Consider the following 9,999-nt stretch of genomic DNA (forward strand, 5'->3'; position numbering starts at 1 on the left):
GAACCTCCTTAATGCCCGGTCTACAATGGATGTTGTAGGTCGTAAGTCGTAAGAATTGGCCAATCACAGTTAATTATTCTTCGACCGCGAGAAGAATAATACTGTGGTTGGTCAATTCTTACGACTCACGACTTACAACACCCACTGTAGACCAGCCCTTAGTAAGTTTTCTTACAACAAAGAATATTTTCTTACTAATAGTTTTCAACTATCTTGACACAAGTCTTTGAAAACTAGAATATTGTTTAACTTTAAAACATTGGTAGTTTTTATTTACTAAAAAATTTTTGATAGAAAAGTCGAAGATTCCGCGCACGGTCCAATCCCTCAATGATCCCTCGTAGCTATACATATAATTCACGTAGCTATGCAAATTTTCATTGATGCCGACGTGCGCGCGGTGGCGGTGCCGAGCGCGTGGCGCAGGCGGGGGAGAGATTTTTTACGTCACCGTGTGGCGAAAAAGCAGTGAGAGACGAGAGCACGTGAGAAGGAGAGGGACGGACGGACGGGACGGAGGGAGAGACCGAGAGGACCGCGGTTCGCCGGTTATTGATTCCGCCGATCCACCCGTACCCTGACCACGGCACACATGTTCCCGATCGTCCCGACGTTCCTGTGCACGCTCCGGGCAAGCGGAGCAATCTCACGCGCCGAGTTGCACGCGATGGCTTGAGACCCGGACACGGCGCTCGCCGTCTCCCGGTTGCGCGCGCGAACGTCGTCGTCGTCGGGGAACTCGGGACACGGGGCTCGGGGCTCGGGGGCCATTCATTCACCGGCGTGGCCGTTCTCGTTCCCGTCTTTCCCGTGCGCGCGGGTCGCGGCGGGTTATGCCCGACGTCGTAGGTTAAGGCCCGTGGGCAAGATCCGTCCGTCCCCACCTCCACCTCTCCCCGTCCCTGCCGTTGAATGAGACGCGTCCGCGTCCGCTGCCGCACGAGGATGGACAACGTGGAGTGCCTAACCCTGGATTTCGGCCCGTTCGAGACGGTGCACCGATGGCAGCGCATGCCGGAGTGCGACGAGTTCGTCGGCGCCAGGTAAGCGATGTCCATCAGCACCGTCGCTTTTCGAACGAATCCCACCGTTCGCCGTTTCCTAGAGACTCCAAGTACCGTCGGTTCAATTTGATGGAATATCTCGATGCGGTTTATCCTTACGTTCATTTGTCAGCTCCATTCGGATAACTTGTTCGATGTTTCATCGATAGACTTGAGGATGTGACTGTCAACGGTGCGGCCCGATTGATCTCCCCCTTTGTCCTCTGTCTCACAGGCGCAGCAAACACACGATCGTGGCGTACAAGGATGCTATTTACGTTTTCGGTGGCGACAATGGTAAGAGCATGCTGAACGATCTGCTGCGCTTCGACGTAAAGGAGAAGTCCTGGGGAAGAGCGTTTGCAACTGGCACTCCGCCCGCGCCGCGTTACCACCACTCCGCGGTGGTTCACGGCGCGTCGATGTTCGTGTTCGGCGGTTACACCGGAGATATACACTCCAACTCCAATCTCAGTAATAAGAATGATCTGTTTGAGTATCGCTTCTTGTCTGCTCAGTGGATAGAGTGGAAATTTATCGGAGTGCAAGTATTACTTGTGTCACAAGATTTTTTTGCTTCCCGCCACAAGACTTTTTATTGAATTTATCCAATTGTAATATACTTATGTAGGACTCCGGTGCCAAGATCTGCCCATGGTGCTGCTGTATATGATAATAAATTATGGATATTTGCGGGCTACGATGGCAACGCCAGGTTGAATGATATGTGGACAATATCATTAGCGGTAAGATATTCGTTTCATACACTTTATAATTTTTTAAAAAATTTATACAGTAAATATGTGATATCAAGTTTGCATAAATCGTAACTTTATCTTAATTTAATTTGTTCGACGTTTGTCATTAGGCTAACGATTTCAAAGCGTGGGAGAAGGTGACTCAGGTTGGCGAATGTCCACCGACGTGTTGTAATTTTCCCGTGACGGTGGCGCGAGAATCTATGTTCGTTTTCAGCGGTCAGAGCGGGGCCAAGACAACCAACAGTCTCTTCGAGTTTCACTTTAAGGAGAGACGGTAAATTTCGTTGTAACGCGTGTAGATTGCGATGTACATTACGCGTGCCTAACGTTCTGTTTATTGTAAATTAATTTTACATCACACGTGCGTGGAAAGTGGCACATTACGCGCGTGTCCACGCACTTGTAATATAAAAAAGGGTGTGTAACACGTGTTAAGTTGAAAATTGGACGTGCGGGTGATCGCACTCGCCTCCGGCTCGTGCGTCCACTCTGCACATCCAATTTCCAACTTACAGCACTTGTTACATAAATAACTATTTCTTAGGTGGACGCGCATATCGACGGAACACATATTGCGTGGCGCACCGCCGCCGCCCGCACGACGATACGGTCACACGATGGTCAGTTTTGATCGTCATCTTTACGTCTTCGGCGGCGCGGCTGACTCTGCTCTGTCCAATGATCTTCACTGTTACGATCTCGATACGCAAACGTGGAATGTTATCTTACCGTCCACAGACAGTCAGGTAAACGGACTTGCAAAGATGAATTCAAGCTAGCAAAGACGATCAACGAATAATAAACAAGTACCCTTTTTTTACGAATCTTTAATAAATAGAAAAGTATTTACGATGTGAATTTGCACTTATTCGTACTTGCATATTCTTCAAAACAAATTTATTTGTTTGTAATTCTTTGCTTGATCTGGATCTACCTTAATGTATCTGCAAACGTTTTCTTTCGCAATGGCACACGTACGTTACGAAAGAATGTTAACAAGTAGTTTTTATTTTTATAACATATAATGCACACAGGTACCGCCCGGTCGACTTTTTCACGCTTCCGCCATAATCGGAGATGCGATGTTCATTTTTGGGGGCACCGTGGACAACAATATACGCTCTGCCGAGATGTACCGCTTTCAGTTCTCGTCGTACCCCAAATGTACATTACACGATGATTTCGGAAACCTGTTGCATTATGCTAACTTCTGCGATGTAGAATTCATAGTGGGCGAGCTGGAGACCAAGATACCGGCACATGTAGCCATGGTGGCGGCGCGCTCGCAATTTCTCCGTGCGCGCATTCGGCAGGCGCGCGAAAAACGGGACAAGTATATAGAACAACAATTCGTGTCCAGTAATGAAATGCCGCCATTGGAGGTAGGCGATTTAGCCCATTAAGAATCAAAATTATGTGCGTGATCCAGATTTACTTAAGTTTATAAAAGACAAAGAAAATATAACTGAAGAAGTGTATTTACTACAAAAACTTATTCTTCGGTGGTTTCATAAGTTTGGCTATCATGTTGCAGGTGATATTAAAAGATGCCGTCCCGGAAGCTTTCAAAATGGTGCTAAACTACATTTATACCGATCGTATCGATCCTACAAAGAGACCAGACGACAAGATCGAGGATCCCCCGAGCAATCGGATTGTACTTCTTATGATGGACGTGTATCGTCTCGCCGTGCAGTTTAATATGGAACGCTTAGAACAGCTGTGCGTCAACTACCTGGAGGCAACCATAAGCCACGCGAACGTTTTGGAGGCGTTGCGCAACGCCGTGCACTTGAAGCTGTACTTCATCAAGGAATTTTGTCTCAGCTTCGTCGTGAAGGAGAACAATTACAATGAAATCGTGATGAGCCAGGAGTTCGAGACTCTGGATCAGCCGTTGATGGTGGAGATTATTAGAGGACGACAGATGCCGCAAACCAGAACATTCACGAAGTACGAGTATGAATCTGTCACCGGTAGGTATCACACCGATCACGCGAGATATGTGTGTACCATGGAGTAGTCTCTTATTTCACGGAGTTTGTTCGCTAGGAACCAGCCTAGAGCAAGACATGGAAGCGTTCTTAAAGAGCGTTGGTCGGGAATTTTGCGACATCACGTTGCGACTGAACGGTGTGCCGATACCGGCGCACAAGGCCATCCTCGCAGCGCGATGCACCTATTTCGAAGCAATGTTTCGATCTTTTATGCCTGAGAATAATACGGTGAACGTAAGTTCGTGTAATTTATTTTAAAAAGACACAACGTCGACGAATCTCTTGTTAGACGAGGGAAGGCGAAATTTTAACGCAATAATCTTACGCGTATAGTACAAATTGTAAAGTAGCGAATGTAATTTTCATGTAGATACAAATTGGCGAGATGATACCATCGTCGGAATCATTCCAATCTTTGCTGAGATATATTTATTTCGCGGATGTCTCGATGCCTCCCGAGGACTCTCTATATCTGTTCACCGCGCCGGTGTTTTACGGTTTCGCGAACAACCGGCTCCAGGCGTTTTGCAAACAGAATCTCGAGATGAACGTCACTTTCGAGAATGTTATACAGATCTTAGAGGCAGCCGATAGAATACAAGCTATCGATATGAAGAAGTACGCTTTGAATCTGATAGTTCATCACTTTAGCAAGGTAAAGAAACGTTTAGGTATACGTTCGACGTTTAATAATGTTAATATTTATACGGGTGCGTACGAAGTATCACTTTTATTTAGGTCGCCAGACTTCCAAAATTAAGACAATTAAGCCGCGAGCTCTTGCTGGATATTCTCGACGCTCTGGCTGACGAACGCAGCGAGGCTAGAATGTGTCAAGATATGACTAATGATTGCTGACGGATTTCCACCTCAGATCGTCGTCCGTGCAGCTGGGATTTACCATCGCCGTGCAGTTTCCAGGTGAGTACGATTATCAAAAAAAAAAAATTGCTGTTTTCAGCACTGTCACATTTTATGAATCGCGAACGTTTATGCAGCTCTGAGAGAGAAAGGCGCTAAAAAATATCTGCGATGATATCCTGGAGTTTTCTTCTTGGGTCTAGGAACTGTGCCGAGTGAATTTCATCCTCATAGGACGTACGATTCTGTTTGTTGGTAATTGTTATCTCGATCACGCGGCTAAATCTTGCCTGACATCGGACATACAGACTCTGCTACCGCTGTCGATGGCCACGTCGTCCGCCTCGATTCAGGATGAATCGTCGTCGTGCAGCACTGATCACCCGGTCGTGTCGTCTCGTTGTAGTGACGACAGGAGGCAACACCAATGGTCTACTATTACCCGTCGTTGTTCCGTCAGCTGCAACATGTTGAAACGCACCGTCGTCGCTCTTTCGGATCTCGGGCTTAGAAAGCTGTTCCCGTAATCGAAATTGTGTTAACATTATGAAATGGTGATGATTTTCGTCGAGCTGTGTCGTAGAAATGATGTAAAACTGCGCGAAAATCGATGTATATTAGTGTAGTTATTGTGTCTGATCGTATAACAACATTAGACATGATATTTACACAGGATGCGTGCCAAGGTATCATTTTCCATAGATAGATACTTGGATGTCACTTCCGCGATAATGATATACTTTATTACGTAATATTCTAATTAGCGAATATTATACTGATTTTGTTATTTATTTATACAGAATGTTAGGATTTGCGTATAACGACAGAAATGATATTTCGGCAGACAACTAAGCAACGAGAACGCATGCGATTTTTTATTTCGAGCTATTTTTTTTAAGTATAAGGGCCTAAACTTTGGCCGATATTTTGTGACTGCAGAATCTTTAATCTCTGTGCTTTTTGTTGCTTCTGCTTTTATACCCGAGTTTTGTGATATATTATAGCATTTGGCTACAACACCGATAAGATGCCATCGAGGACCCTATTGACAAACTTATTGAATTTTCATGGGCTATTAATCGATTTCAATCGGCCTGTCTTCAACTTGAAGGAAATTTCCGTTGGTATTATTAATTGCTCGATCGTTCGATATAAACACGTGTAACGCTCAGTTCATAAGGCACTATTAATTTTACAACTTACAGTTATTCCGATATTTTACGATACACAGCGAATTTTTTAAGTGACATAAATTCTCGTAACAGGACAGTCTTCGTCTCATAGTGGTGATCATGATAAGCCTATATGTTTCCATGTTTTTATTATACATGTTGAGGGGTCTGTAAAATGCCTATTTGTCCTAAAGGAAACGTTGTTACGACATATTTACGTGGATTCGCGATTGTCGTTCCGTACCCCTTAACCGTTGATCTTTTTGTAATTATATATATGAGACAAAAATATTTTTATGGGCTTAAGCAATATATATAAATAGTAATATATACAAACAATTTTACGCAGATGGAATATTGGAATGATTGATAAAAATGAATATTGTGCGGATGTATTGTTGAGGATAAACATATTTTCCAGATGTTTCAGAGTTGTTGATATAAAAAATATCTATAACTAATGTGAGGGTATAGAAAATTAAATCTAGACTATTAATGTGAGTCAAATTAAATTACATATATATATATATATATATGCCAAATATATATATGTATAAATATATATATGTCAAATACATATATATATATATATATATATATATATATATATATATATATATATATATATGCCAAAACGCGAGCGGTTGTTCCAGCATTTTTCCCGGCTGATTTACCACCATCGCGTTGGAGCCGAATGGCATCGCAATTCCCACCCGAATATAGTCCTTAAATAAGTTATAACGTGAATTAAAATCAAAGAAACAAAGATAAAAATATTTTTTTTTTATATTTTTATCTTTGATTTTAATTCGCGTTAAAATGAAAAAAATCACTCACCGGCCGATGCGCAACAGCGGAGTTATAAGTTGTGACCCTGCGTTGATCTGTAACAGAAATATTTTTACATTAAAGCATTGCAGTGCCCAAGATAATCGATACTTGTATTGTACGAGTAATAAATTAATGATTCGAGTAAAATGTAAGGGCGAATCACGTCGCGCTTGAGAAAGTGGCAGAATCTGCCACAGGACAGCAAAATAATAAACGAATAACAATCAAGTACTCACCCCACGGTTGCTCCGCCGTCACCTGATGCCTCCCAGACCTTCTCCTCCTCTCCGTGGTCCTCCTCCGGTGTCGCATCTCTGTCGGCGCACTCACTCAAGTCACTCACGACGCGGCGACGTTCACGAGCGAAAATCCAGCTGACAACTACAGTACTTGCTGCACCGATACCAGCATCTCCACTGCAAAAAAACAATAATTATAAAACACTGAACTCTCTTATAGAACTGTCGAAAATAATTGTTAGAACCGCGGAAAACGGAAAGAATCGCGTGTCATTAGCGCGACACTTCTCGCGAAACGTCGCGCTGGGCGCGGATAAAAATTGTTCAAAACTTGTTAATTGATGGGATCGCATTCGCGAGCGCAATTACTCGCGTCGAACAAATATGAAGCGTTGCGTACTTAGGTACTTACAGGCGAGGCGAGGCACGATACTCCGATGCCTCCGATGTGTGCCTCGATGTAAAATTGTCTCGCGCGCGAACGCCGGCCTCGATCGCGGGTCGATATTCCAGGGATTCCACCGTCGTGCTCGTTACCACATCACACACATCACGCTCGTTCGCGACCGAATACGATTACGTCGATTACGATCGAAGCTGATCGAAGGATCCACGCCGCGTCGCGACGTCGCGTCGCAGCCGTACCGCGTACCGCGCGGTATCCTGATCTGATGGAAACTGTCACTACTGTCAGTAGTGTCAGTCGGTCTTGGTGTCCCCCAGCCCCCACCCCTTACATTCCTTCGCGCGACGCGCAGCCGGGCGCGCGCCGAACTCTCTCATCGATCGATATCGTGCTACCGCCCGCACCGCGCGCTGCCCGTCATGCCATCCGTGTTGCGTGCGTACCGTCGCGGCGTCGATCGCACCCGTGTGAAGTTAGCCACCCAACTTTTAAAAAAATTAATTTTTTTTAGCTCATTTGATTGCTCATCGTTAGCACATGTATGCACATTTTGAATTTTCGTTTGCACACTTCTAGTAAAAAAGTTATTAACAAAACAGTTTTGGGGGGGCCAACTTCACATTAGCCCTCCAACTATACGAGCAAATTAGATCCAAATAGTCTTAATCGATAGATTTTCGTTTGCACACCCTTGGTTAAAAGTTATTAACCCTATTCACTCCAACGTTTTTTTCACCCCAATAATCATCCAACCATGCACTTTCGAGTCCCACGTGTTTTTTATAATGTTAATAGCTTTGAAAAATTCCCCCAAAATTATTATAATATCTTTGTACCTTCGACTAAAAATCAATGTAAAGAACATTTGAAAATCATTTATTTAAATATTTTTTTATAACAATTATATGTTAACAAAGATACGTTACGACTCGTTTTACTTAAAAAATCATAACTCACGAACAAATTGACGAAGCTTAATGAACCAAAACGCAAATTAAAGCTAAAAGTAGTGCAAATGAGAAAAAAAATATGAGATAATTATTAATTAAATAGGAATACTTAATTTCGTCGCCGCAAATTTGGTAATTTTTAAATGGTACAGAAGGACTTTAAGGACTTAAAGAATGCTAGAAAAAGAATTTCTGAATAAGAAAAGGCGAATTTGAAGTGTGACAGATATTTTTTATGGAAAAAAATTAATTTTTTTTATATAATCGTAGCTCCTCCCCACCTCTTCCACCTGCCTCTGAGCCATAATAGACCTCTGTGGAATGTTAAATTTCTTTTTTAACGATAAAAATATTTTAAATACGGTTAAATTATACACAAAAATTCATTTTTATCGAAAAAAATGCTCATTTACCTTCCACACAACACTGACGTAATCCTCCAACCATGCACTGTCATGTCCCACCGAGATTTTGATTGTTCCCCGTTTCGAGAGTAAATGAGCTAGGACTTTGAAATTTTTACCTGAGGTTCCCTGCTACAATAACTTTTTTCCGGCGAGGAGGGGATTCTCCCACGATCATTTGTTTTCCGGAACAAACGACTGTTAGAAATTCGTGGGACACGAAAGGCATGGTTGGAATTTAAAAATTGTTGAATTATTTCAAGCGAAACGAGAATATGATTTATTTGATATTAATATCCCATATATTTAGGTAAAAGTTGTTTCTACACAAATGAGACATAATTTAAATCTCCTATATTCATATTTTAATTTTTTATATTTAGATTTAATTTATGCTCACGCATCTTTCTTCTTTTAAAAATAGTCTATCACGAATAAAATTATCGGTTGATGACCGAAGAAGATTAATCATGAACTTATATTCATAGCCGCGAAGTTGTGCGCGTTGGATTGATTAATTCGTAATGCATTGTTCGATAAAACAATCGCAAAAAAAAATTCAAATAAGAAATAAATAATAAATAAATAAAAATAATAGGTATAATAATTACTGTGGATAAATAAAAATTATAGATCTTCTAGATATAAGAGAGTTTCCGATTTTTTCTCGGCAAAAACAAAATCAGGATTGTTGTCCTGCACCAGGAGGAAGTGCTTTCTCAGCTCGTCAATGTCCTAAATCTCCTCGCTCATCTGGTCCCTCGACAGACGCAGATGCTGCCGCGCTTGCCAGCCTTATCGTATCGTTCTGGGACATTTCCTGGCATATCGCTTCCTCCTTCGAATTCCTGAGAACCTTGCGCAATCTGCAAGTGCAACCGTAAAGGCCATTGCACGTAACAAAGTTTTAGTCATAATCCTAAGGCCGTAAGAAAATAAACCAATCACACTTGACTATTCTTCAAGCGCAAGGAGAATAATCGACTGTGATTGGTCTATTTTCTTACAGCTTTACGATTATGACTAAAACTTTGTTACGTGCAATGGCCTTAAGTGAAATTGCGTCGGTCCAGTGCAATTTGTGGAAAATGCTGCCGTTATTGTTTTCCAGGTCTGCGCCGTCAACGCCGTTCTCCGGACCGAGGACCACGCTGAGCGATGGCGAGCAGCGCGAATCGTTGCTCAACGACGACGGCGGACCATCGATAGCAGCGTCGACGGCAACCTCGGCACCGTCGGCCAGCAGCAGACTGCATGCAGCGGGGAGAACCGTTAAATTGAAGGAGCGGCCGTGCATCGTAACAAGGGTGTCTTAGAGCGCAAACTATCGGCCGG

General features: G+C 42.9%; 1 protein-coding gene and 1 long non-coding RNA gene across 3 annotated transcripts; one reads left to right on the forward strand and one right to left on the reverse strand.

Moving 5' to 3' along the window:
• The first annotated feature begins 414 nt into the window (after window positions 1–414).
• Window positions 415–6,342, forward strand: LOC112465732 (leucine-zipper-like transcriptional regulator 1). Of its 2 annotated transcripts, none has more exons than XM_025033449.1 (11): window positions 415–1,043; window positions 1,279–1,587; window positions 1,675–1,789; window positions 1,912–2,078; window positions 2,349–2,550; window positions 2,839–3,186; window positions 3,339–3,780; window positions 3,857–4,035; window positions 4,172–4,456; window positions 4,540–4,722; window positions 4,800–6,342. In XM_025033449.1, the coding sequence occupies exons 1-10, from the start codon at window positions 913–915 to the stop codon at window positions 4,657–4,659; spliced, it is 2,298 nt and encodes a 765-aa protein (XP_024889217.1). In that variant the 5' UTR covers window positions 415–912; the 3' UTR covers window positions 4,660–4,722; window positions 4,800–6,342. The 2 variants fall into 2 exon arrangements, with proteins under 2 accessions (XP_024889217.1, XP_024889216.1); XM_025033448.1 differs by having other exon boundaries at window positions 416–1,043; window positions 4,866–6,342.
• Window positions 6,343–6,680: 338 nt separating this feature from the next.
• On the reverse strand, window positions 6,681–7,444 carry LOC112465729. The gene is made up of 3 exons (XR_003042054.1): window positions 7,317–7,444; window positions 6,902–7,081; window positions 6,681–6,718 (listed from the first exon to the last, which is right to left on the reverse strand). It is a non-coding gene; the product is annotated as an uncharacterized LOC112465729 (long non-coding RNA).
• Window positions 7,445–9,999: the final 2,555 nt, after the last annotated feature.

The sequence above is a fragment of the Temnothorax curvispinosus genome, unplaced genomic scaffold (assembly GCF_003070985.1).
Source record: "Temnothorax curvispinosus isolate PA1 unplaced genomic scaffold, ASM307098v1 QBEX01015443.1, whole genome shotgun sequence".
In the NCBI taxonomy this organism is placed as follows: domain Eukaryota; kingdom Metazoa; phylum Arthropoda; class Insecta; order Hymenoptera; family Formicidae; genus Temnothorax; species Temnothorax curvispinosus.

Bases quoted from the DNA above. Each gene is read 5' to 3' on its own strand.
- LOC112465732 (XM_025033449.1), top strand. From the start codon at position 913: ATGAGACGCGTCCGCGTCCGCTGCCGCACGAGGATGGACAACGTGGAG. The intron at 2,079-2,348 runs GTAAATTTCGTT...ACTATTTCTTAG, and splicing joins TTTCACTTTAAGGAGAGACG to GTGGACGCGCATATCGACGG. The intron at 4,036-4,171 runs GTAAGTTCGTGT...ATTTTCATGTAG, and splicing joins CTGAGAATAATACGGTGAAC to ATACAAATTGGCGAGATGAT.